At 40.7% G+C, this 26,984-nt stretch overlaps 4 protein-coding genes across 4 annotated transcripts; 2 read left to right on the top strand and 2 right to left on the bottom strand.

Annotated features, from left to right (window-relative positions):
• Window positions 1–509: 509 nt before the first annotated feature.
• Window positions 510–12,247, top strand: hid1a (HID1 domain containing a). Its single transcript, XM_084744812.1, has 19 exons — window positions 510–590; window positions 2,195–2,344; window positions 4,062–4,232; window positions 5,490–5,606; window positions 7,072–7,178; window positions 7,306–7,422; window positions 7,608–7,815; window positions 7,903–7,959; window positions 8,045–8,185; window positions 9,015–9,105; window positions 9,200–9,351; window positions 9,940–10,018; window positions 10,177–10,341; window positions 10,492–10,719; window positions 10,946–11,097; window positions 11,507–11,596; window positions 11,681–11,772; window positions 11,917–12,075; window positions 12,158–12,247. The coding sequence occupies exons 1-19, from the start codon at window positions 525–527 to the stop codon at window positions 12,219–12,221; spliced, it is 2,406 nt and encodes an 801-aa protein (XP_084600938.1). The 5' UTR covers window positions 510–524; the 3' UTR covers window positions 12,222–12,247.
• Window positions 12,248–13,819: 1,572 nt separating this feature from the next.
• LOC146309463 (proton channel OTOP2-like) lies at window positions 13,820–18,000 on the bottom strand. Its single transcript, XM_084745079.1, has 7 exons — window positions 17,750–18,000; window positions 16,609–17,000; window positions 16,394–16,530; window positions 16,236–16,294; window positions 16,037–16,161; window positions 14,911–15,716; window positions 13,820–14,113 (listed from the first exon to the last, which is right to left on the bottom strand). The coding sequence occupies exons 1-7, from the start codon at window positions 17,800–17,802 to the stop codon at window positions 13,943–13,945; spliced, it is 1,743 nt and encodes a 580-aa protein (XP_084601205.1). The 5' UTR covers window positions 17,803–18,000; the 3' UTR covers window positions 13,820–13,942.
• Window positions 18,001–19,210: 1,210 nt separating this feature from the next.
• Window positions 19,211–21,317, top strand: amn (amnion associated transmembrane protein). The gene has a single exon (XM_084744582.1). The coding sequence runs from the start codon at window positions 19,627–19,629 to the stop codon at window positions 21,064–21,066; it is 1,440 nt and encodes a 479-aa protein (XP_084600708.1). The 5' UTR covers window positions 19,211–19,626; the 3' UTR covers window positions 21,067–21,317.
• A 216-nt stretch (window positions 21,318–21,533) lies between these two features.
• Window positions 21,534–26,461, bottom strand: LOC146309461 (tripartite motif-containing protein 16-like protein). Its single transcript, XM_084744581.1, has 6 exons — window positions 25,735–26,461; window positions 25,294–25,389; window positions 24,120–24,353; window positions 23,649–23,820; window positions 22,219–22,293; window positions 21,534–22,133 (listed from the first exon to the last, which is right to left on the bottom strand). The coding sequence occupies exons 1-6, from the start codon at window positions 26,218–26,220 to the stop codon at window positions 21,595–21,597; spliced, it is 1,602 nt and encodes a 533-aa protein (XP_084600707.1). The 5' UTR covers window positions 26,221–26,461; the 3' UTR covers window positions 21,534–21,594.
• Between the last annotated feature and the right edge of the window lie 523 nt (window positions 26,462–26,984).

The raw sequence follows: 26,984 nt of genomic DNA, 5'->3' as shown, positions 1-26,984 counted from the left end.
AGATCGACAAATACTGTCTGGCCTATGGTCAAGTGACAGAAATCTATTCCCCCAAAAGATGTCGCTGTTCACAATATAACAGCTCTATTTGACACATTGTAGCTGAATGTAAAATTTGCTTTATGGATTGAAAATACCGAACTGTCTCCAAAAAAACAAAACAAATCTAGGCTAAAATGCAACAGACTGTTAGTGCAGCCCATTTCTCCATAAATCCATTACGGTAATATATACCAAATGAGACCTATGGAATAATTTTAAGCGTAAGCAGGACATTAGAAATAAATATGCTTTGCAAGATAGCTAAGACAAAAATGGAAACAAAACATCTAATCTGACTGAGTGGTCGACATCCTCACAACCCGGAAGTTACACCCTGTAGTGCAGCAGGAGCTGGTCCAGCCAGCCAATAGTGTAAAAAAAAAGAAAACGCCTCCGCCAATGACTCAAGCGAAGGACGGAGGTGAGATTAACAGGGATTCACAGCAGCAGCGCTCCTGTTATTATAAAGGGAAATAATCGCAATGGGAAGCACCGACTCAAAACTGAACTTCAGGAAAGCGGTTATTCAGCTGACAACCAAAACACAGGTAAACGCATCCCCGTACAACACAATGAAGGATTCAATAATAGGTAGATGTGGCGATGAGCGCAGGAGAGAGCATCACCGAGGAGATGAGATAACGCGTCTGATCTGGTAGCAAAAAAACAATCTGGCTCACGTTGCATGCGTGCTTCTTAAATCACAATCATTTTTATTTTGCATAATCGACATGTTTAAATGGTCTGCGCACAAAGGCTACGTGCACAGGACTCAAAACATGTCATATTTGTCATTAACTGTTGTATTAAATGACGATCGAGTCTGCGATTCAGATTATGATGAGCCTTTTAGTCTGGCTGTACACGTCTAGTTTTTGACGACAAGATAAATGATGGCGTAGTTAAATCATAAAATGATGACGTAGGTCTGGAGATGACCACGTTTGCAGATGCGGCAGGTGGACTGTGCTCAGATCACTGTGCCAGATAAAGCTGTTGTCAGAGGAGAGGTTGTGTTTACATTTCCATTAGGTAGGCCTTGGGTGAGCTATATAGTATAATAGACTAAATGTGTTAAGATGAAAAAGGCAACATGATATTTTAATGCACTGCAAGATCAATCAGGATATTATATTTCAAACCACACTGACAAAAAAATGCTCAATTTGGCTCAGATTAAGGGTAGAGTGGGGACAGCTGCAACAGGGTAGTGTTATCCGTCTTATCAGAAACATGCTACATGAGTGGGGATATTCATAGTGCACATGCCCAATTAGACCATCTCCCCAGCAGGAGGACAGAAGACACATTCAACATCTGCTCCTGCATTTAGTGACAAAAAGGAATGAAAGTAATTTTTTGATGAGCTGTATTTTTGTCATACTGTTACAACCCTTTAAAGAAATGAATCAAAACTTAATTAATTTGAATAATTTTTTTTATTGACATGTTTAACAGGTGTCTAGCTAGCCAGTGATGTTCTCTCTGGGCTGACAGGGTGGGGACACATTGTTGCAGCTGTCACTGGGCTAAGCAGCCATATTATTTTTTTTCAACATAAACTCATCATTGTAGGGTACAAAAAATCAGAATCCATTAATCAAATCATCAAAATCAGTTTCTGAAACAGTTGCAGTTTTGTACAATAAATACGTTTTATTGTTGCATTGCAAATTGTTTATTTTTTCCTATGTCACACTGAAGTACAGAGGGACTGAATAGCATCTGTGACATCTGCACATCAACACTAGGTGGGCCTATGCTCTACACATAAACAAACAAATCAAAAACATTTTTGGTAAATATTAGCAAATAAATAATCAATTCTGTGATATAATTATATAAACAACGTGTGTTTCAGAATACTATGCTTATTGAGACAAAAAGCTACACTTAATTGGTGAAATTTAATGTATTTTTAATATGTTGCAAATATCCCCTGCAACCATCTCCAGACATTGTTGTGTTTGTCACAAATATTGTGAATAATTAGTCATATGTAAATGGTACAGGTAGCAGACAGATCTGAGTTTAATATGTCAAGATTTGTTTGGTGTAGTCTAAACAGTCCCTGAGTAACTGAGAAAAGTGCAAAAAGTGTTGCAGCCATCCCCAGAAAATGGAAATTGAAATGTAAACATCTTTTGTGCAGCCAGTGGAAGCCACAGACGACGCCTTCTGGGACCAGTTCTGGGCAGACACCACCACCACGGTCCAGGATGTTTTTGCACTGGTGCCAGCTGCAGAGATAAGAGCTGTTCGAGAGGAGTCCCCATCGAATTTAGCGACCCTGTGCTATAAGGTACACACAGTATGAACTGTTAATGAATCTGTGCAATGCAGATGAGATGAGATGAGATTGCATTGGGACGTCCCTTGCTTTGAGGCTGCATCATGGAATAATGCTGTTTTGAAACATTGCAGGATTTTGGTTGTTAGAGCCCGGTACAGTCTGTCAGCGAGGCGCCAACTCATGCTTTCATATGTAGGAATAAGTGAGTCAACTCCCCTTCCTTTCCCTTCCCTTTGCTTCCCGTCTCTTGGTCCCAGCTTCCGTTTGAAGCGACCTATCAAAACAAAACAGACATACCGAGGTACTTACAGCCTAATTAAATAAAGAGGAGGAGACAAGAGCTCTTGAAGCAGAATCAAAGAGGGACTATTTTAGTCACAGGCTGATGATGAATAATTTTCAAAGTAATTCTTTGTTAAAGGCCCAAAACAACAACACATGTCCTCATCTCATAGGCCAAATTTTTTCATCCTAAAATTAAATGAACTGTAAATAGATAGTACCTCCCAGCGTAAATGTATGAATACTTAGACTTTAAAGGTCCAATGTGTACGATTTAGGGGAATTAACTGTCAGAATATATCTGAAATGGAATATAATATTCTCTCCTGGAAGGGGAGAGTAACCCTTCATCTACACGGCAAATGGCCCACATCATGCTCACATCACGACAGCGTTCACACCATATCGAAGCATCTTTGTATATAGGATTTATCTTGTTTGTGCATTTCAAAGCATCAGCAGCAAATGAACAGCCAAATACTCCGTGCAATGTGTAGTCTTCCTTTTGATATTTGTGAATCTATTTGCAAAACAAAGCATAAGATTGTGGCATAAGCATGGCAGTGTGCGTGTGCGTGCAGTGATGAGCAAGAGAGAGAGAATCTGTCTGTCTGAGAGTCAATCTGCTCTGCTGAGGTTACAAAATGTGGATAAAATACATGATCAGAACCTCTTCACTGGGCTTCAACCTCGTGTTTTCATGTGTGTTGTTCAAAAACAGACTTGAAGTTTAAATAAACGCTTCAGGTCACATCTGTGCCTGTCAGACGCAGCTGGGATGCACAGAGCTGGTGCAGAGAGTTGCATCAGTTAAAATGAGAGCGTTTCTGTTGCGTGAGACATGTGAGTGAAAAACACATCTGACTTGTTTGCAGTTGAGATGGGGTGAGACCACATGTTTGCAATCTGCAAGCTAAGTGCGAGATGCCACTAAATTCTACACACTGGTCCTTTAATAAACAGTAGATGAGATGCAGCAGTTTGTTGGTAAAACAGTTGTATCTTTGTTTTCCAGAAACAAAATCATTACTGTCTAGCTGATGGCATAGAATAGATAAATATTATATTAGTATATATGCATGTTTTTCTTCACTGCCCATAAGAGCAGCCCCATCAAATCAGTAGTATTTACAAAGATTTTGCTGTTAAAAAAACATAAAAACATAATTTGTATTTTGTAATGGAAAAGCAAGGCCAAGAAACTAAGATATTTGTTATGGCACTGTGCGTGTTGTCTGTATAATGTCTCATTAACCGCCTGAGAAGTAATAATAACAAAATATTTGCCAGTGTTGTTGTAGCAAATTAGATGATTAAAATTAAATTAAATAACTACATCAGGCTTTTTTATAGGAGAAGTAAAATAACAGTGAGCCTGGCTCGGTAGATGTTTCTATACCTGACATCCTCACTCTGACATGTCCCCTGATTCTTGTCTCTTCAGGCCGTGGAGAAGCTGGTGCAGGGCGCAGAGTCTGGTTGCCCCACTGAGAGGGAGAAGCAGGTGGTCCTGAACTGCACTCGAATCCTGAGCCGCATCCTTCCATACATCTTTGAGGACCAGGACTGGAGAGGATTCTTCTGGTCGACGGTGCCTGGTGCTGGCCGCGCCGGGGTGAGTGGACACAAGAATGAAAAACTTACATGCATAAAGCATCAAGACAGGTCTTTTAAAGGGAATTTTGGGTTTTAAGTGGGGTTTAATGAGGGACTTATCCATAGTCAGTGTATTCCCTACAGTAGATGACAGAGGCCTCCAGTTCAGAATAGTAGCAAGAGTACCAGTGTAGGCAGCAAAGCGATGCATCAATGTAGACAGGGTCAGCAGCAAAATGTTTTACAGCCATCTAAAAAAATCACTATCAGATGAGTGTACACTTACTCAGAATATTTTCACCACTTTACCTTACCCAGTGAGCTCCAACCAGGATTTCAGCGTTGATTTCTTCACGTTTCGCCATCTATTCGACCAGCTAAAATGCAGTTATAACATCAACATGTCACAAAACAAAAATTTGTTTAATCATTTTGATAATTTGTTCAGTTGAAGGTTGAAAGAGAAGCAATATTGATTAATGTGAAGGTAATTTCAACATATTTGTTTCATATAAAATGTCATAAATAAAAATAAAATGTCGTAAATATGTTCTTGATGTAAAATAAGAAATTGATGCACAGGTAAAGAGCCGCAAAGAAAGTCTATGAACAAGAAGACATGGTGGATAAGTGAATGAAACACAGGACTTTCATCAAGGCATTTGGGGCTTGAGACTGGCAAGCTAAGCCAAAGGTTAGGGACTCCCAATTAGAAAGCGCGATCTACCTGAGAAATGTGTCTGAGGAACACTTGCATTAGAAAACCATGGGTGGAGGACCTGAGAGCTCGGCTAGTTTTGGGTTATAGACAGTCAATAATGTACCGAGAAGCCTGGCCATGTAGGGCTCTGTAAGTGTGCACTACATTTTTATAATGGATTCTAAAATTAACAGGAGGCCAGTGCAAAGAGGTTCAAATTGGTGTAATATGTGATCATCTGTTGGATTGTGTTAAGAGCCCAGCAGCAGTATTTTGGGCAGTTTGTACGCGGTGTAATGAAGATTTATTAAGGCCGGTGAAAAGAGAATTGCAAGAGTCTAACCGTGACTCAGTTGATCAGTAAAATTATGTAGTTTCCTCAGTCCAGAGGTATGAAAGTATGTGTTCCTTTTTCCTTGTAAAGCATGAAATGTAATGCTGAAATGTAATGTCAGCTGTACTGAGCCAATCCTTCCATGCCATGAACATGTTTTTCATTTTACCAGTTACACGGTTTCTTTTAAAGTTCGTCATCTGGATCAAGTGTCATGCATACAGTTTGTCCTTCCATTCCAGACGGATGAGCTGGATGATGATGACGGAGCCCGACCACTGGCCGAGTCGCTGCTCCTGGCCATCGCTGACCTGCTTTTCTGCCCCGACTTCACTGTGCACAGCCATAAGAGAGGACCCGTGAGTACCCGGTTTGTCATTTCAGCACCATCCAGTAAAATTACTAATCACTGACACATCACGACAGTAGCTGGAAAACATGGTCTATGTTGATCGAATGTTTTTTTTTTTTCCCTCCTTCCTGGTTGCACAACAAACCTGTCAATCAAGTTCTCCGAAGTAACATAGAAAGAGATCATTGCTGCCTCACCAGGAAGAATTCTTCGTTCCTCATGAGTTAGAAAGGAATGTTGCATGTTAGACTGCAACTTTGCATCTTACAGTCATCTCCTCAAGGGGTTTACTTTCCATTGTTAAGTGTAAAATAACTGCATCATGGAAAATGCTCTTAGACACAGCTCCAAGGGGAAGTCTGACTGTTTAAAAGTGTTTTTGTCTCAAAGAAAATGCATTGTTTGTTTGTTTCTTAAGACAAACCATAATTACTGAAAGTTGCAAACCAGGAAGAAGTCTGTAAAGTAAGAGACAGGAGTGTACATCCCATTTCTATTTAACCATGGCAGCAATCTTTCCATAACAGATGTTTTAGTTGCTTAATCTCAATCAAACCCTAATGATATTTCATGTGCTGTGACCATGATGTTTTCCTCTTCTTAACCAAGTAGTTTTAGTTGCCAAAATGTAAGTATTCCTTAAAGGGTAACAAAGCTATATATCAACTTGGACCATATCTTTATGTCTAGGTGACTAATGGGGAAAACAGTTTTTAAAATTGGTCCAGTATTGAGGGAGAGTGCTGCAGCCGGCAGCTGGCCAAACAGGCTGCAATGTAATTCTTATGGGGAACTGTGCACCGGCAAAATACATCCACTAAAAGCACTCGCTTTGCCACTGACAGACAGTTTGTTATTTTAAGGGCCAGTTTCACAGATAAGGCTTAAGCCTAGTCCCAGGCTAAAATGCCTGTTTAAGGTGTCCAAACTCAAAAGCGACTAGCGCAGTTTTAAAATAGTGGTAAATTAAGCCTATTCTGGATTAAACTAAACTGATTGAAAGAGGGTTTAGATGGATTAGATCTACATTAGTACTAAATTGAAACTTAAATTAATAATTTAAAGAGGCAAGTTTAACTTCTGCTTAGTGCTGTTTCTGAGGGAGAATGAACTATTTGGAATATTTAAATGAGGGATGCACAAACTTTTTCCCTTGGAAGGCCAAAACTTATTGTAACTTATTGTAACTTAACATTTATTGTGTTAATGTATTCCTCAGATGTGAAGTGGTACTAAGATCCCAACTTACTTAAATTTACTGACTTATATTAAGAGATACATATTTAACTAGACCAATCAGAAAACACTCACGTGTCATTTAATGCAGCATTAAACAATCTAATATGCCCTTTAGGTTTTAGGACTTGTTGCAGAAAGTTTAAACAATGATCACTGTTGTCATTGAGCAAATACTCTGAGAAATATTAATCCTTCACTTTGATATAAATTATTTTATTTGTGATCACATCCAGGACTCTGTAGAGAGCATGCAGTCTATAGACAGCTGTGAATACATCTGGGAGGCAGGAGTGGGCTTTGCACAATCTCCCCCTCTCAACTACATCCATGACCTGAACAGGTGAGTCATCTGGCTGTGTGCAGCTGTGCTTGGCCACATCTTCATCACAAACAGTCTCCATTTTTAAGTGAGACTGACTTATGTTTCCATCCAACTATGTTTTGTTTTTATCACTGATCCTCTTCAGGACAGAGTTGCTGAGGTTGTTACTGACCTGCTTCTCGGAGGCCATGTACCTGCCGCCGTCATCGGACAACAGTGTCCTCAATCCTTGGGTGACATTCTTCTGCTCCACAGAGAATAGGTAATGTTGGGACAACCGCAGATGTATGGACGAACATGTCATAGCTGTTTTTTTTTTTTAATGCAGTGTGAAATAAAACCATGAGTAGGTGAATAAACGTATCAGCAGAATTTAGACTCAAAGGGTAAATTCTACACCCAGGTGCACACGACTCACTAACATGGTGTTCATGTCTTTGTCCCCAGACATGCTCTGCCTCTGTTCACCTCTCTGCTGAATGTGGTGTGTGCCTACGATCCAGTGGGCTACGGCATCCCGTACAACCACCTGCTCTTCTCTGACTACCGGGAGCAGCTGGTGGAGCAGGCAGTACAGATCCTCATAGTGACGCTGGAGCATGACGGAGGAGTTCCCCACCGCCCCGCCTCCCCGTCCAGCATGGAGGAACAAGAGGTATGACACCAACACAAACTAATCAATCTGATTTGTATATGTCATGTGTTTAATAATATTCAAATAAATTTGTTTATCTTTGTGCAGCCTACAGGACCTGAGAACCTGTTTGTGAATTATTTGTCAAGAATTCACAGAGAGGAGGTTTGTCAATTATCATTTCTATAAAAAGAAATCTTCCCTGTAAACATGTCCAAAACTCAACCTTCTGTTTCTCCATCATCGGCAGGACTTTGACTTTGTATTGAAGGGCCTTGCTCGTCTGCTGACCAACCCTTTGACTCAGACTTACTTGCCTAATTCTACCAAGAAGATCCAATTCCACCAAGAGCTGTTGGTGCTTTTCTGGAAGCTTTGTGACTTCAATAAGGTTGGAATAAAGAACCAAAATGAACAGTTTCTTCGAGAAGCATTAAAGGCTCAAATGCACTGAAAGCGATAATTGAAGCATCTCATTTGATGCGCATCAATTGATGCTCCTATGGTGCACTGCAGGCATCAGATCTGAAATGTCAACACCACAGAGCTGGGAAAAGGTCACTATTTATTTGTATCAGTTTATTTGTTTAGTATTAGCTTTATTAGTCATTTAATTTTACATAAAATATTGTCCTTTGGAGAAAAAATCTAGGTCACTTTATAATGGTGCTGTACTAAATTAATGTTTTTTGTATTAATTTCAGTGGCCAGGAGAACTTAGGTTTGAACAATAATTTTCAACCGTTTGAGAATGTTTTACACTACAGCAGGTAGCAAACTCCAACACTGACATAGACTAAAGGAAAGAGGGAGAGCCAACCCCTGAACAGTTCATCAGAGTTTTATAATAATGTAGCACAGTGACAGATGTTTCTCAAAGGAGACAGGAGTATAAAATGCAGATTTGTGCTGTGCAGTGTAGTTCATTATTAACTGATAAGTCAGAGAACTGTACAGTAACATTAGGATTTATTTTTATTACTTTTTGTATCTGGTTTTCTCCAAACATGTACTGAGGGTGTAGAAAAACAGCTTTGGCTCTCATTTTATGTTCCACAATCAAAACAAGATGTAAGGTATAATTAAAGGCATCAAGGCAGTTTGACACACCTCAATACAATTAGTGTACTTCAGAAACAGAACAGAAGCTTTCAGTGCATTTTGGCCTAAAGAATCCATGCTTTTAATTCAACAATATCACCTTTGTGTTCCCACCACAGAAGTTCCTGTTTTTCGTCCTGAAGAGTAGTGATGTGCTGGATATTCTGGTTCCTATTCTCTACTACCTGAATGATGCCAGGGCTGACCAGTGTGAGTCTCATCCCTCTGTTATCCCTGCAACCATCGAGCCTCTATTAAGCATATATGTTCATTAACGTCTGGTGTGTTTTATTCTTGGTTGCAGCCCGTGTTGGACTCATGCACATCGGCGTTTTCATTTTACTGCTGCTCAGTGGGGAGAGAAACTTCGGCGTGCGCTTGAATAAGCCCTACTCCGTCCATGTGCCTATGGACATCCCAGTGTTCACGGGGACTCATGCGGACCTGCTTATAGTGGTGAGATGTGTACTTCTTTATCTTAATCTTTGTTATTAAAAGGATTGTTTGGATTTCCTGAGGTGGGGTTTTATTAGGTACTTATACATAGATTGCCGTCAGCACGCCCCCAGTTTGCAGAAGCAGCAGGAGTACGGATGTAGGAAGCTAAACAATATACTGTTGTGGACTGGACCAGCAGCAAAATGCATTTTAGCCACCTAAAAACACAATAATAGCAGTAGCAATATTTGACTTATGTAATGGCGGCTGCCTGTCAGAAAAAGCTGTCTGATCACAAGATAAAGTGGTGAAAATATTCTAAATTCTAAATAAAGCCCACCCTTGAAATGAATTGATTTTATTTAGATGGACCTTTTTTAGGTTTGCTTAGCTTAGCCTCCCACACCAGTAAGCCTACTTTTAACTTACTTTACTTTTACTTTTATTACTGTAGGTAATACACTGACTATGTATGCGTACCTTATACAACCTCACTTCAAAAAATCTGAACTATTCTTTTAATAACAAAGACAACAGATAAAGATAAAGAATAATTTCCCTTTATTACAGTTAATGCTCACAGCTGTCACTGTGTTTGTTTTGCAGGTGTTTCACAAGATAATCACCACTGGCCACCAGCGTCTCCAGCCTCTGTTTGACTGCCTTCTCACTATTGTTGTAAATGGTGAGTTGCTTTGGCACCATCTGTCTGGCAATGCCCAGCTTTTTATTTGCAGCTATTGAAAAGTTGTTACATCTCATTAGAAGCTGATTACACTTAATCAAATAAAATAGCCTATCATAGTTTTCTTTATTTAATCCCACAATCGTCTTCTTTTGCAGTGTCTCCCTACTTGAAGAGCCTGTCCATGGTGGCAGCCAATAAACTGCTCCACCTGCTGGAGGCGTTCTCCACCAGCTGGTTCCTGTTCTCTGCAGCACAGAACCATCACCTTGTATTCTTCTTACTTGAGGCATTCAACAACATTATCCAGTACCAGTTTGACGGTAAGAGACGGCTGACATTTAACAGAACAGGTCTGTGTGGATTTTAAAAGCTTTCCTCTTTTTTGTTGTTGTCAAAATGAAGGTAGCAGAAGGAGCTGTAACATGCATCGGCGTTTAGTTAATATGTCTCTTTTTCTCTCACCTCACCAGGGAACTGCAACCTGGTGTACGCCATCATCCGCAAACGTAATGTGTTCCATCAGTTGGCCAACTTGCCATCTGATCCCGCTTCCATTCAGAAGGCTTTGCAGAGGAAGAGGAAGTCTCCAGATGTCATTTCCCGCACCAGCTCCCAGGAGACTGTATCCATGGAGGGCTCTCACCCTGCTGTGCCAGCAGAGCCTGGTACCCTGAAGGCCAGTCTGGTTGCTATTCCAGGTACTGACTCTATTATGTGGATGTTACTGATGGTACTTTTCACATTTTATTGATGACTAGCTCTTGCAGACGTCTGTCCTATGCACAAGCTTACATGTTAGCATAGTCATTAAGCACCTGTAGATAAAAAAAACCTTCCTTTTTCTTGTTGTGGGACAATAAGAAAAAAATAGAATATCACCAGACCTCTCCTTTAAGTATTGATTGGTTTCCTGGTTTCGTGCAGGCATTGATAAACTGACCGAGAAGTCGCAGGTGTCAGAGGATGGCACCATGGTGTCAGTTCCAAAGACAGACTCCCCACACACAGTCCACACAGACCAATGTGCAGCCGCTGGGACCAGTGACACAGAGTCAAACTCGGGCCGAGACAATGAAGTAAGTTTGTGTTTGTGTGTTTCTTTAAAGGCAAATGCATTGTCACATTCTCCAGGAAATACATCACACTGCTTTTGTGTTACTGATAGATTTATTCATCTTAATTGCACTTCAGTCAACATGACCCTCATCAAATCCATCATCATCCAAATACATGACAATATCAGCATGTATTTGTATCACTATAAGTACATAAGACGAAACATAAAACACATAAACATACCTTACTTCTGCTGCATCACATATTCTTGAATTATACTGCAACCACTTGTTAATACAAAACAAACCAATATTCATGAAAATAAACTATTTAAGTGATATATTTAAACAAAATATACCAAATAGTGACACGAATAATATGTTGTACAGTTTAATACATGTTAGTAATTCTAATTCTTCACATTATCAGGATGTTTTCTACACTGAGGCAGAAATGGAGAGAAGACGTTTGTCAAGTGCGTCTTCATCAGCGTCGTTTTGGGCTCCAACACCAGACTGGGTGAGTGACTTCAGTTTTTCAAACATGTTGAAAATTTGGCAGAATGTGTAACTAATCTGGATTTACCTTTTTTTTTAATCCCAGGTCCTTTCCTGGAAGTGCAAACTACCTCTGCAGACTATCATGAGGCTTCTACAAGTGCTAGTTCCCCAGGTGGAGAAGATCTGCATCGACAAGTATGGAAACACTTCTGCTTGTAAAAGTCATATATTGGCTGAGATTCTTATAAAATATTACCTTATTAAAGAGATAGTTAGGGTTACTTGAAGTGGTGTTGTATGAAGTACTTAGAGTCAGTGTGTCCATGTGTTTCGCTGCAGGGGTCTGACAGATGAATCAGAGATCCTGAAGTTCCTCCAGCACGGCACATTAGTGGGCCTGCTGCCAGTTCCTCACCCCATCCTCATCAGAAAGTATCAGGCCAACGCAGGCACTGCCATGTGGTTTCGCACCTACATGTGGGGTGTCGTCTATTTGCGGTGAGTCAGCCAGAAGAGCTGAGCATTACGCGAACAGTCATGTTTTCACACTGACGACTAACACTTCATTCTGTTTTTCCAGCAATGTGGACCCTCCTATCTGGTATGACACTGACGTCCGCCTTTTTGAGATTCAGCGGATGTAGACAGAAGAATAAAAGCGGGACCGTTCAACTCCGGGGTTCCTCTTCAGTATCTGCTGGTTTCCCAGTAAACCTCACTGTGTTTAACTTGCCTCCGTAGTCATCATCATAATGCATACACCACTGACTTGGTTCAGACGAGTGAGGTAGAGATACCCCTCAGATTAAGATGAGAGATGACTGAATTATCAATATTGTCCATAAACAACTGTGTTGTACATTTCTTTAGACCTCAAGAATGTCAGTCAAAACACCCAGACTGGAGGCTGAGGGTCTGAAAGAGGAAATAAGAAGTTTTAAGTCAGATTTGCTATAGAAGGTATGGTGCTCTCCAACAGAGGCTTGTAACATATCCTGGACGGCACAATATTGATGTTTCACACTATTCGTCGTATCCGCCATGCTTTAAAGTGAACTTGCACTCTTTATGAGTTGTCTGTTATTATGGTTGTAGTTTGTGACAATGTATCTCAACAGGATTTTGGAGACAATAATACAGATTGTATGTTTTTATGTATATGGCCAGGTTTAAGTTTTAATCTGGCTGGCTATGCTTACAATGCTTGATGTTAAAAATTGTATTTTCCTTAAATTATCTTTAAAATATATATTGATATGCATCTGTGAATTGTGTGTTGGTCCCATTACTGAACACTGTTTTGACTCTTCACAAAGAAGATCCTCACTGTAACTGGAATTCGAGTTAAATCAACATTTAGCAGATTAACTGAGCAGTTATTCTAAGGTCTACTTTGTCCATCATCTGTATGTAGCTTGGCCGTAACATGCTGTGAAAAATGAAAGCTTCCCCTCTACACCACTAGATGGCACTATGTCCCTATCCAGCAATCAGCCAGATAAAGGCGCACATTTACAAAGCCTTTAGTCAAAAACAGCTGGCACTTTTACCTAAAAGTCTCTGCTGCATTATACAGTGTATGTTGTATTGGAGCACATTACAAATACTTCTGTTTGCATGTAATTGCAGATTTGCTTTTATGCCCATTTTCATGTATAAACTGTTGATGTAGACCAAAATAGGACCCCCAGTGTGGTTGCAAAACAAATCTTAAGGGTCATTAGATTACGCACTCACTGTAATCAAAAGCATACAAAACTATTGTTTCGGAATTCTTGGTATTCTCTTTTGAAATACTGGGCAGTTTTACACCTTCAGGCCTCTGAAAATGATTGAATTTAACAATTTATGGGAAGAAAATCACTTAGTCATAAAACCTGTGACAAGCAATCACAAGTAGATATTACATTGTTTTAAGGGGACAATTAGAGCTTCAGGAACACGGTTTTCTTTATGACTCAGGACTTTGTTTTGTAAGTAGCATAAAGGGACTGCAACTAGCATGTCATTATACAACTTTGTGTTGTAGAAATGAAATTAGCCTTGGATGTAATGTTCAAATACCAGCCTCTCTCTCAGTTTAAAGCAGAAGTAATTGTCCTCAAACCTCTGACTTTTGCATTTAAATGCAATTAAATCACAGTCAAAATGTCATTTTCACCTGTAGTGTGCAGCACACCGTGTAAACGGGAATTTAAATATCAGGACATCAAATCCAACTGCTAATGACAACACATGACACGTTTTCTTTTAATTTAAAATTTATTAGCTTAACAAGTTCAATGAACATTTAATAAATAAGACTATACTATAATGATAATTACTCAAATGAGTGCTTAAAAATATCTACAGTTAACAAGTTCATCTAAGAGATCATGTACACTTCAAAGAGACTGGCGACAGAGTGCATGCGATAAAAGATTCCAAAAGGAAGTCCAATATTCACAATGGCCGCCCACATTGTGAATTTGTAGAATTTTAGCTCAACAGGATGATCAAACTGGGGACGAGCACCAAAGGCAGGCATGATCCACAGCTGTCGATGCAGAAAGAGTAAATTAGACTACATTTCAACATTTGTTGTAATTAAAGTGAATGCAAAAACATTAAAGGGACTGTTCACCCCCAAATCAAAATGACATTTTTCCTCTAATCTGTAGTGCCATTTATCCATCGAGATTGTTCAGCGTAAATTGTTGTGTTCTGGAGATACTGGCTGTAGAGATGCCTGCCGTTTCGCCAATATAATGGAACTAAATCACACCTCAGCTTGTGGTGCTCAAAGTGAAAAAAAAAACTAATACTATTTGCTTATGGGTTTCATACACCAGTGTTTCCTCTTTATTCATTTAGCAGTGGACCAATAACCACCACTGTGGTTAGTCTTAATATCATCTATAAATAAAGGTAGCTCAGATGCTTAATGATTTCATAGTAATTAAGATAATCATTAAAACCTCAACTTTAAGCAAAACTAAGAGTGGAACAGCAACAGATGAGGCAAAACTAGAATTATTCCCCAAAGTGCCACAGCTATATAAAAATTATGGAGGAAACACTGTAGAGTTCCCAAAATAAAACATCTAAAAGCAAACAGATGGGGAGTGGTGGGACAAAAACTTATCAAACAGGTTTCTGTGGTCTAATGAGTCAGTTTAGAGGTCTTTGATGTGAAAATGTTTGAGAACCACTGGCTTTGAACACCACAATCCAAGTACAATCTAGTTTTATTAGATGCAAGAGGGCACACCTAAACGTTAGATGGATAAATAGCACTACAGGTACGTAGAAAAATATTTATTTTGGATTAACTGTCCTTTTAAAACAACTTACAATGACATTAGCGAGCAGCAGAAAGGCACAGACTTCCTTCAACACTCTTCTCTTCCAGCTCGGGTTGTCAGCACTTGCAGTCAGGAAGTAGCTGGACTTGTTTGTCTCCATAATGACGCTCATCTCTGTATGTTCCTGGCAGATGTGAGCATTTGTGTGCAGAGCCGCTTCCTGCATCACGTGAAAGGGCTCCCGGTGGAGGCCTTCGATGATGAAGTAGTTCTGCAGGCCGAGCTGGAGCACCGTGAGCACGGCCCAGGACAGGTTGAGGGCGTTCAGGTAGCCTCTGGCTCCTGTCGCCACCACTGCCACGATGGTGAAGTAGCTGATGATGAACTGTCCCATCGAGGCTCCCACCAGCAGCCCCACGTCCAGGCTGCGGGTGGGGTTCTTCTCCGATACGTGCTCCCTGTGGTCCAACCTGTAGATGATGCAGCCAATCACAGTGGAGAGGGACATCAGGCTCACTATCACTATGTTCATGATAAAGTGAATCAGCAGGCCCTTGTCTCTCTTCTCCTCATCCTCTTGGAGGATGTACACCTCGTACAGGATGAAGGTTATGAGTCCTGCCACCACCAGCAGTATTCCTGTCAGAGGTCCCAAACACACATCCTTTGGACGGAACTTGACGCTGTGGTGGCAGTGATCCTCCACAAGCCGACCGACATTTTTCCACATGATGTAGGCCATAGCTGAAGCAAAGAGGCTGTACTCTATGTTGAAGGGGTAAAGGTAGTAGAAGGCCTCTTTGAAGGTGTCGCACACAGAGTGACTGCATTTGCATGTCTTATTGCCGTAACTGGCTGAAAAGGAAAAAAATGGTTGAGTTATTTTTGTCTTGATAATAAATCCATGAATTAATCTGATTAGAACTGAATGTAAACTGGTTTGTACCTATACCAGTATCATAAACGCCTCCAGTCCAGCCTAAAATGCTGGATTGTATCCGTGAGTATGAGTCTATGCACAGATTAGATATCAAGTATAACTAAACTGTTGATGATACACTTAACAGGGTTTGTAGTCTAGAGCTGTTAATACTTCAATTGTATTGGATCAGTATTTGCTGATAAGTTCAGAAAAAAAATTTATGAAAACACATCTACAAACTATGACAAAATACCTCTGTACATCTTGTGTGTGACATTGACATTTAGATCAGGGATCTCAGTCTGGTGAATCGATTCTTCAGTCACGGCTGCCATCCACAACACCAGGTTGGTTGACAGCGTCAGAGTAAGCCCACACCTGGAAGAACAAAAACATGAGTGTCTTCCGAGATTAAAAATAAGATTTTCTAGCGAGTACAGAAAAGACTTTACCTTGTAAAATTTGTGTGGTGCTGCACACAGTCCTTTGCATGAATCCACAGGAAGTATGTCTAAAACAGGACAGGTTTTGTTAAGTTTTCCCCAAGTCAATCCAAAGTGCAAATTGGAATATGTTCTGACATTGCATAATGTTCTTAAAATGCAACAACCTGGACAAGCAAAAATACAGCTTGCACAACAGGGAAGGCAACTTTAACAGCAGAATCGCAGTGAAGGTAGCCCACATAGGTTGCAATCTTGAAGATGTCCATGAGGAGACTGAGCAACCCAAACAGCACAAGTCCAACTGGAATATAAACATTTAATTATTATCCTAGAAATGACATTCATCTAAAACAGAAACCCAGAGAGTCAAAGTTCTTACCCCTGAGCCACACAGGCCCTGCATGGCTATCTTTGAACAAGACTGCTTGACCCTTTCGAGAGGTGATGGCTGCATAAAACAGCATCCACAGCATTGTGAGGAGGAGGAGGATTATGAGGAAGATCTGCCTGTGCACAGGAGTGATGGCCACGCTGTTGAAGGCACTGCCGCTGACCAGAGCGCAGCCCAGGATCAGGATGTTGATACAGACGATGCCAGACAGGAGCCACCCACCACCATGGTGGGCCCTCTCCATGACAACATCCATGTGATGAATGCCGTCTCTCACACTCGGACGACGGGAGGGATTGGGCAGATGTTGGATGTTCTCCAGCTGTGCTGCTGTCTCAATGTTGGACGGATGGACCTCCACAACATCATTTGGTGTTTTTCTACAAAGACAAGTAATCATGAAAGTGTATTGTCTGGAGTTTCACAGGAAAACAGCACTGCAGAATCTCCCAATTTAAGTGAATGGTGACCAGTTTGCAAATGGAAAAAACAATATGGAAAAAAATTAAAAAAATGCCTCCATACTGCTCATCTTGCATAATCCAAGTCTCCTAAAGCCGTAACATGCTCTCAACTTGCACAAGGTCACTCCACACACACACACCCAGTTCAAACTGGAGTGCAAAGGTGCATGGCTTCACGCTAAGGGTTCTACAGTGAAGATTCAGGCCATTTTCCTGTGAACCTCCAGCAGTGTTTTGCTGACTAAAAAACTAAACACCACCTTAAATCAGCATTAGGGTGAGTAGATAATGACTGATTTTTCATTTTTGAGTGAACTATCCCTTTAACCACAGCTTTGTCACATTATATAATCTAATTAGTTTGTACAACATGCAGATTGAAGAAACAAGGCTTACAAATCATGGAAGCATTCTGCAAATTTAGGGTTTGCTTTTGACTAGGAAGTGTATCCCAAAGTAGGCAGAAGGGATTTTTTTAAAAAACAGGTAATGCATTTTAACTTACTGACAGTGAAATATTTATCAATTAAGCAGTGACCCCAGATTCAGATTCCAGGGCAAAAATGTCTGCTGCCCCTAGAACCGCTCCTGCAGAGTACCTGTGGAGTAGCTCTGCTCAGTTTCCTTCAAAAGTGACAAAGAATGAATACAGGCTACAGGTTTACCTAGAGAAAAGTTTGTTGCAGGTCCGGAACATCTGTTGAGCTACAGTTTTCATGATGTCCCTCCCACCAAGCGGAGACTGAGCGCCAGTTTAAAAAATATATATGTCAGGTGTTATGGCACCTGCTGTGTCATAAGATACAGTCAGGGCTGTGTGTTCAGAAATGTAAGGAAATTAAACGAGTGAGAAACCAAAAACGAGTGGCGCAGCGTTCGTCTCTGCAGGTCAGATGGCACAAAGAGCTCAAGTTCTGCACAGGTGTGGTGAATAAAGGCAATCGGGTGTAATTAGTTACAGCTGATTATCAGATCTCGCCCCGCAAGCACATTGTTCTCCTGCAAAACATGTCAGGGCCAGTTCCGATCGACGCTTCCAAGTCAGTTCCCATTTTGGTCACACTTTCATTGTTCATTGTTATCTGACAGCATGAAACCACGGTGACTGGTCGTGTTTACACCTGGCAATACGCGATCAGAGCTGTGCCTCAGGGCAAATTCAGGTTCGATGAGGGCGTGTGCGTACATCTGTATTTGTTATGCATATAGTCATGTGCCTCTTCCAAGAAGCAGGATCGCTGCCTATTAAGAGATCCTTTCTGAGTAAAATTGTGCTCCTGCTGACTCAACACATTTGAGAGTCTATCAAATGACACACAAACCTACAACTAAGCAGTTTCCGCATCATGAGATGCTGCTGTAAGAGCAACAGTAAAAGCAAACCCTTTAAATTGTTTTCTTGACTTCTTTCTGGTACTAATAGACTTTTTAGAGTCCAATTTCATATTTAATTCAGTTTTTTTTTATTTAGATATATTTGTATTTGTAAGAATTACATTTTTGCAAAAAGCTTACAAGATCATGCACAACTAATGTTACAAAGTCCTTTTCCTTGGACCATCGTGGGACTTAAAAACTTGAAAGGTTGTCAGTGGCAAGAGACAGATATTTTTTTGATTCCGTATAAATTGTGCCACAAATTACACATATGATGCATGTCAATTTAAAAGTTAATTAAAAGTCACTGATTTAGTAAAACTCTTGAAGATAAGTAATTAGAAACACTACAATGTAAGTTTATTTAAAGTTGCACTTCAGTGTACTTTGAAAAAGTAGCAGAAAGAAATTAAACTTTAATTTAACTGATCAAGCATATATAAGTACATACAAAGCTTTATACTTTAAGTGTACAAAGTATACTTAAGTTGTTCCACTTAATTACATAAAAGTACACGTAATACACCTAAAATTGTGTTACAATTAAAATATACCTAGTACAAAATTAGTTGTTCCAAAATAGCAAACATCAGGTATCTTTAAAGCTACTAAAAAAAATCTTTAATGGTTTGAAAATTTTGGAGGCCCCTGTGGAAAAAGCAGTGGTGTTTCTACCATAATAACCTAAAAATATAACATAAAAAATAAACTATCAAAGGAAAAATGTCCTCAGACTTATTTTTAACTGGCTCACATAGTATGTCCTGTAACTTTGTCTGGGAAAATGTAAACAGATTTGTTTCAAGGAGAATCTGACCCAGTGGCAGGGATTACTATATCGAAATAGCTGATCTTTTTGCTGATGGTCATATAGGGGCATCAGTGCTGCATTGAGACTGTTTCTTAACCAGTTAAAAAATCATCAGTCTGACTGCAAGTACACTTGAGTGTGCTAAAATCTGCGTTCTTAGCATATTTATTTTTCAGCATGGGAAGCTCTGTTATTGCAGAAAAAGTAAATATTTTACAGGTCATCTGCTTGAGCAGGTTGATGTTCTTAGCTCAGCAACTTCACTAGTGTGCTGCTGTATGCACCTGTGTGTTAGTCACAAGGTTGGAAACAAAGTTCAGCTGCTGTTCTCTCAGTCTGTCATAAACACTCAAGATGCTGAAAAGAGCAGACGTGCTGCTTCTCCTCTGTCTTGTCGGGACAGTGAATGCCCTGTACAAACAGTGGATTCCTGACACCAACTATGAGAATAAGACCAACTGGGACAAAAATGCTGTTCCATGTGGCAACGACATTGTTGAGTTTCCGGCCCAGAGAAAAGTGTCTGTGTTTGTGGAGACCACACATGCTGTGCAGGAGATGAGGCTGCCAGTCGATGGAGAGTTCATCCTGAATTCAGGAGCAGGATTTTATGTTGTGAGCGGACAAGATCCAGGCTGTGGAGCAGGTGTCACTACCAGGTTCAAAGATCCAGATTCCCTTCAGTGGTTTGACCCAGCTCTGTGGCAGGCGGCTGCGACTCTTGATGACCTGCAGCGAGGAAACGTCTTATTCTCAGTCCACGAGGAGAGCGTCCCCTGCCAATATGATGATGTGGTTTTTAAAGCCCGCTCTTCTTTCAGGGTGGACACCACCTCTGGTCAGTCAAGCATTCCTGTTAAATCCGTGTCTGTGCTGGGGAAGATGTTTGACAGCAGATCTGAGTTCTCTCAGTATCTCAGCTCACGCTTGGGCCGCCTGCAGTTTCACGGATCCTCTGCTGTCACTGTTGGAGAGCCGGGCTGTGGAGATCCTTCTGGTTGTGACTGTGGGAACTCTGTAAACCATCAGCAGATCTGTGGCACTGTAATATGTCCCTCTCTGAGCTGTAAGAAGCCACTCAGCCCTGCTGGACACTGCTGCGATGTCTGCGGTGCCATTGTCACCATCCGAAACAACGCTGATTTCAACCTGCAAACTTACAGGCAACGAATACAGCATCTGTTTCTTGTGCTGCAACAGTATAAATCCATCCAGCTGGGCATGTCGAAAGTCTTCAAGTCACAGCGGTTGATGGGGATCATCCCTTTTGGCACCTCAGCTGAGATCCAGGTGGTCATCCTCGATGGAGAGGAGGGAAAGCAGGCAGAGGCTCTGGCCCAGGACATTGTGAAGGATGCCCACTCTCATGGCTCTAACCTGGGGATCACTGAGGCCAAATTTCAAGCCTCCTCTGGGAGCAGCGACAATCAACCTGGACGGAATGTTGGGATGGTGATAGGAGTTGTGTTTGGAGTTATAATTTTGGTTTCACTCATTGTCATCGTGTTTGTCCTGACACGTACAGGGGTTGTTCGAACACCATCGCTGCCATCACTGCCATCGCTGCCGTCTCTGAGAAGCTTGAAGAGAAGCAGTGGTGGAAATGTTGGTGGAGAGCTTGGTGGGCCTCTCGACCACGGCTTTGATAATCCCATGTTTGACAAGCCCAACATGATGCCTGAAATTCCTGGTCTGTATGGGACTGAAACGAAGACCTCAATTCACCTGACTCAGACAGGTGTGCACTTTATAAATCCAGTTTATGATGAGAATGAAACTGATTTCAATGCCTGATTTTTAATGACTACAGTGAACTTTAGGTGCATTCAATGATTTCCAAAGTACTTTTGCATTGAATTGATGATCTCAGTTCTTAATACACAATAAACTCTCCTTTATGATATCTTTGTTTGTTTTTCATATCATAACCTTCTATTTAGGTGGATAAATATCACTATAGGCCAGAGGAAAAATATGATTTTGGGTTGAACTGTCCCTTAAATAACCAGATGGACTTGCAAAACAAATAAAAACATGGTGCCAGACATCTGTGTAATTATTTCCTCATCCATATCACATTCAAGAGCAGTAAAGTTGCAATAAAGATGCAGTAAATTCCAACATACCTGCTACTGCACAAGTTTCTTGTTTTCATGCTGCACATTCACCACTAGATGGTAGTAAATTTGACTTTCAATGACATGTCAAACATACATACGTTTAGGTACCTTGTCTTGTAACCTCCATGAACATTTATGATGTACTACTTTTCCTTTACAATCTCACAGTGAAGACAGGTGATACTTAAAATGTGAAGGTGCATCATTTTGCATCAACCAGAGAGACTGTATTGTCTTTCTTTGACAACCAGGCTGTAACATATAACGGCTCCATAAAATCAGCCGTGTACTTGTGGAGTAGCCTCATATTAGCATCAGTTACATCATAGAAAGACACAGAGCCTGGCTGAAAGTCAACATATAAGCCAACTCTTGTGATATTAGTGACTTCCAAGGACGTGTCCACACCGGCATGCCAGGTGAAGAAACCTCGGCTGTTCCTGCCCACGCACCAGGAGAAGTCGTTCCCGGTGATGCAGCTGGTGCTCTCCTCTCCCTTACGATCAATGCTCTTGTACGTGACTCCTATGTGTGCACCTTCACCGCTCAGCTCTGCTTCAATGTAGTGCCTCCCCTGGTAAAGGCTCTCTGAAGTCATTGCCTGACGCCAATATTCGAAGCGAGCAGGGTGGTTTGGGTAGCTGTGCTGCCAGGGGCTGGTGTTGGTCAGCTTTCTGTTATCCTCCTTCACACGTAGGAAATGATGGGTGGTGTCTGGGTCAAAGGTCAAACACCTTGTGTCTGTAATGCAAGGGAATTAGAATTTGTGAATAATCCTTTAGCTAACTGAAAACACAGAACATAAAATATTGAAAAGCATATTTACATTTCAAAAAGTCTTCTCGTGTCTCAGGATCAGGCAGGGATGAAGGTGGAGATTCTGGCATCTGGGATTTAGTACCTTGTTTAACATTTTGCAGAGAGAGCATTCAGTATTTTGATAAGACATGAGGAATTCTACAATATACTGAACATAACAGAGAAGTTTAAAAGCTTAGTAACAAAAAAATAATAATAAACTTGATAGTAATAATAAAACACTTTAGCACCAAAATATAGTTAGTAACACATTTAAAACAAAAAGAGAATTTAACAAACTAGGAGCCTAAAAAACCTTAACATATTATAAAACATGAAGCAGTTGAAACAAACTAACATTGTAAGATCATCAAAATGCATTTTTAAAAAAGTAGTTTTTTTAAAAGTGATTTAAAAGACCAGATAGTTTGCTGCCATTATGTGAATAACAAAAGAACATGAATACCAACCAAGAGTACACATCAATGCTAACGGCTTTGTGAGGCTGTACTACCATGTGCTCACCATCTTTAGCATAGCATGTTAGCATGTTAACGTTTGCTAATTAGCACAAAACGAGTACAGCTGAGGCTGGGAATGTTATTAGTTTTGTAGGTATTTGGTTATGTGGCAAATTTCAAGACAATCCATGTTATAGCTGTCAAACCATTTCACTCAAAACCACAAATGTGAACGTCATGTTGGCACCTCAGGAAATGTCACTGTCTGGAAAGCATGATTATCTACAAAATGTTGAGACAGTTAAACAAGAAGATGTTGTGATATTTCACAGGACAAGTGAAAAACTTGACACGCTTTTGATACTACAGTAGAACAAGGCTACCAAAAGTGAGGCCTGCAGGCCAAAGTTGGCCCGTCATAAGGCTCGGTTTGGCACAACAAATGTTTCTAGCAAAAAAAAAAAAAAAAAAGAACAGAGAAGAAAAAAGACAAAGTAGTTTTCAAAATTTAGAATATAAATCACTGATTATGCTGTTGTTTTTGGGGAGGTAAAAATGCTGTGACAGGCATTTTGGGACAAACATTTTATGAAGGGTGGAGCAAAAATGACATTTTGGGGGCCTTTATACTCACCAGGGACACAGATTTGTGAAATGTATTTTGCATTTTATGTGAGTTTTAATATTAATTAAGTAAGTAAGTTTCCTTTGATATGGATTATTTTTCATAATCTGAGCACAGTGTTCAGAGCAGGAGTCAAAGCCATCACCATTTAGCATCTTAACAATACAATAGGTGTTTGCTTTGGGCACCCCTGTACTAGAGGGAAAAGGCAGGAGATCACCAAAGCCATTAGGATTTGTCATCTGGGGACCATGAATGCCTGTACTAAATGCCATGGCAATTTGTGCTATAGTTGTTTATATATATATAGTCATTTTCTCCGTAAGGAGCCAGACGATGTCAGGTAAAATACACAATATGATAGACACTCACCTCTTTTCCAAATCAAGTTGAGTTTCTCCCTGTAGGAGCAGACGATCAGGTCACACAGCTCCTGTGTAGCATCAGTCACTACTTGAACGTAAGAGGTCAGATGGTCCATGCGGTTGATGTACGCAGTTGGCAGACAGACTTCGGTCACTCCTTTCTTCCACTCTGTGTGTTCCTGGAAGAAGCAAAACAAACGTAACATGTATCAGGTATCATGACGCGATACGAAGCTGTTGAATAACATGCAACTCCTTTCCACTGATCCAGAACTTTTCTCTGAGAAATTGCTGAAATGTGTTAATGCCTGCTCTGTGTACACTGTCAACACACCAGCATCCAAAATAAACTCTTGTCTCAGAGAACATCCTCTGCTAATCCCAAATCATATGAGACATCTGACTAAAATGCTTTCACTCCTTCTGGCTAATTTCTCTCCTATTTATCATGATCTTAAATATTTCTTTTATGCTGTACCTGCAAGAAGTCAACATCAGACTTGTTCTTGGACAGTTTGTTCATTTGAGCCACAGTTTTCAACAGCTCGGTTCTCCTCTGCTCCAGATGTGCCTGGATGCCCTCTGCCTGTCTCAGGGCCTGTCTCTGCTCTCCTTCCAGCACCTCCGCCGCTCCTTTTCGGGCCTCCTCCACGGCTGTCTGCAGCCTGGTGAACTGCTGTTCTACAATAACGCAGACCTCCTGCACTGAAGACTGAAGGGTCAGAGAGGAAAGAGAAAAAATGAGTATTGAAATCAGAAAAACATATTGAAACCAATAATTGTGCATTAAATTAATGTACAATCTGGAATTACCACTTTGTATGCCTCTGCAAACCAGTTGCAGATTCCATGCATGTCTGTCCAGACTCATATAATATATGTAGTGAAGACTTTGAAGCAATTTAATGAAAGTTATTAAAACCATAATGTGCAACATTTTTCTTAAAAATAAAAAGGTATGGACTCATATAAATAATTCCTTTCACCTCCCTTACAACCCACTAAACATGTGTGGTGTTGGCTGTCTTTGCAGACTCTGCCCTCTGCCTGTATTTTTTTATTTTGTCATTATTCTGCTATGCTCAAGGTGCCTTACCAACCCAGAATGCTGGTATATGACCTCCTGGAAATGAGACACAACAAGCAACTATCTTCCTGGTGCGTTTACAGTCAGCTCAGACAAATTCTACGGATTCTACCTATAATCATATTTTTGTCAAAATAGAAGTTACCACTATTTTGACATGTATGATTCCAAAAATTGTTTGCAGTGACAAAACATGTTGTCATCACTTAGAGAGTACAGAGGACTGATTGACATTTGAACCTTTGGATATAAAATGTCATCACCTTGTCATTTCATCCTATTAGATGTTATTATTTGTTTGACATTTTGTCATAATCAGCCTATGAATTTTTGAGTTATGGCCAAAAACATGTTTTGTTAGGTCACAGTGACCTTTGACCTTCAAAATCTAATCAGTTCATCTGTCCAAGAGGATGTTTGTGCAAACTTTGAAGAAATTTCATTGAGGCATTCTAGAGGTATTGTGTTCATAAGAATGGGACAGTCCAAAAACACTGTGCCTCCGCCCAAGGCTATCACCAGCACAGAAGCATAAATGTATTGTTCTGTGTTTTATGTAACGTACCTTAATTAAGTCCTTGTTGCTCTCTAACCTTTCTATTGCTTTCTCAGCTGCTGATGCACTCTTGCTGATCTCTTCCTGCTTCTTCTGCAGCTCAGCCTGTAAACAATCATCACAAACAAAACTGCAAAAGATGATGCATAAAAATAGTTAGGAGACAGTTCACCCAAAATCAAAATACACATTTTTAGTTTTGGTGTGAGTTGCAGAGTTTAGGAGATACGAGGCGTAGAGATGTCTGCTTTCTCTTGAATATAGTGGAACTAGATGCACTCAGCTTCTGATGCTCAAAGCACCAACAGATACATTTGAAAAACCTAGCAGCAATGTGAATAAATAAATTAGCACAACAGGTATTTTTGATTTGGGGGTGAACTGTCCCTTTAAAATATAGCCAAAAAAATTTATCCACTGTGTTGAAAAACTGTGTTGTGTTGTTAAGACCTCAATCTGTGTGCGCGCCTCCCCGACAGATGCAGTGGCGTGCCCTTCGTGCTCCTGCTTCTCACAGTCCAGGCACACACAGCAGCCGTCCATCAGACAGAGGCGTTCCAGAGGAAGTCGATGAACCTCACAGGTCCGACAGTCGATGTCGTGGAGGGGATCCACCAGGCGGTGGTTTTGAAATTTGGCGTTCTCCAGATGAGGTCTGAGATGGGCCTCGCAGTAGGAAACCAGGCAGGTCAGGCAGGATTTGAGGGCCTTGCTGGGACCGTCTATGCAGGAGTCACATAAGACGTCTTCTGGGAGCAGCATGTTGGATGCGTCAGTTGAAGGATCCCCCAGATCCTCTTTTACATCTGCGCTGAGTCTTTCCCCGGTGTCCTCCTTCATCTCTGTGCTGAGTTTGTCCCCCGGTTCCTCCTTCACGTCTGTGTTAATTTGACTCTCCTTCAAATTCTCCTCATTGTTACAGCTGAGGTTTGCCATGTTTGAGAGTGTTTGTCTTGTACTCTAGTTGGCTGAGCCTCAGGTGGTCACAGAGCTACTCCAGCTGCGTCTTCCTGCCTTGTGAGACCCTCTGAGTGCATAAGGAAAGAATTGAAAACCACGCCTAAGGTATTTTTGACTCAGCCTGCTGAAGAATTCTCATTTTTCACCCCTCCCCTGTTTTGCTCTTCTCTTTGCTCTGTATCCAACCTCACTAAGCTTAAGACGTAGGAGATTACACAGTGGAGGGGAGGAAATGATGAGTGTATCTTAACCAAGCCAGGGACGGCAATGAACATCCTCCTTTTCACTGTGTATAAGTTTGTGACCTGGCTTCTTTACTGATCTTACATTCTCTGGCAAAGTTGGGTTTTTTCAGCAATAACGGTGAAAAGAAAGAACACAGCTGTGTTTGATGTCTGTCACCAATGAGGAAAGTTAATTAATAAAAATATCAGTAAAGTACAGCATAATCAGAATGGTATGTGAACAGTTTAGTGCTGCAGAGTCTGACAGTGTTTCCTTCTGATAACAGCGTTATGTAAGAGACACGGAGCTTCCAGACAACGACATTTATCTACAGCACAACTTCCTGACTGCATGTCATGCAGCACAAACGACAAATCGACACTCATGTTTTGTGTGTGAGCAGAGGATTATCCAAAGGGTTCAAGATGGCAAAACAAGTATTTTCCACTCTCTGTGTCCCTCTCACACACACAGACAGACAGACACTAAAGTCTTGGCAGAGGTTATGTCTTTGT

Source organism: Lutjanus erythropterus, chromosome 19 (assembly GCF_056507025.1).
Source record: "Lutjanus erythropterus isolate fLutEry1 chromosome 19, fLutEry1.hap2, whole genome shotgun sequence".
In the NCBI taxonomy this organism is placed as follows: domain Eukaryota; kingdom Metazoa; phylum Chordata; class Actinopteri; order Lutjaniformes; family Lutjanidae; genus Lutjanus; species Lutjanus erythropterus.
Note: the sequence above shows the minus strand (reverse complement) of the source record. Positions and strands in the feature narration are given on the sequence as shown.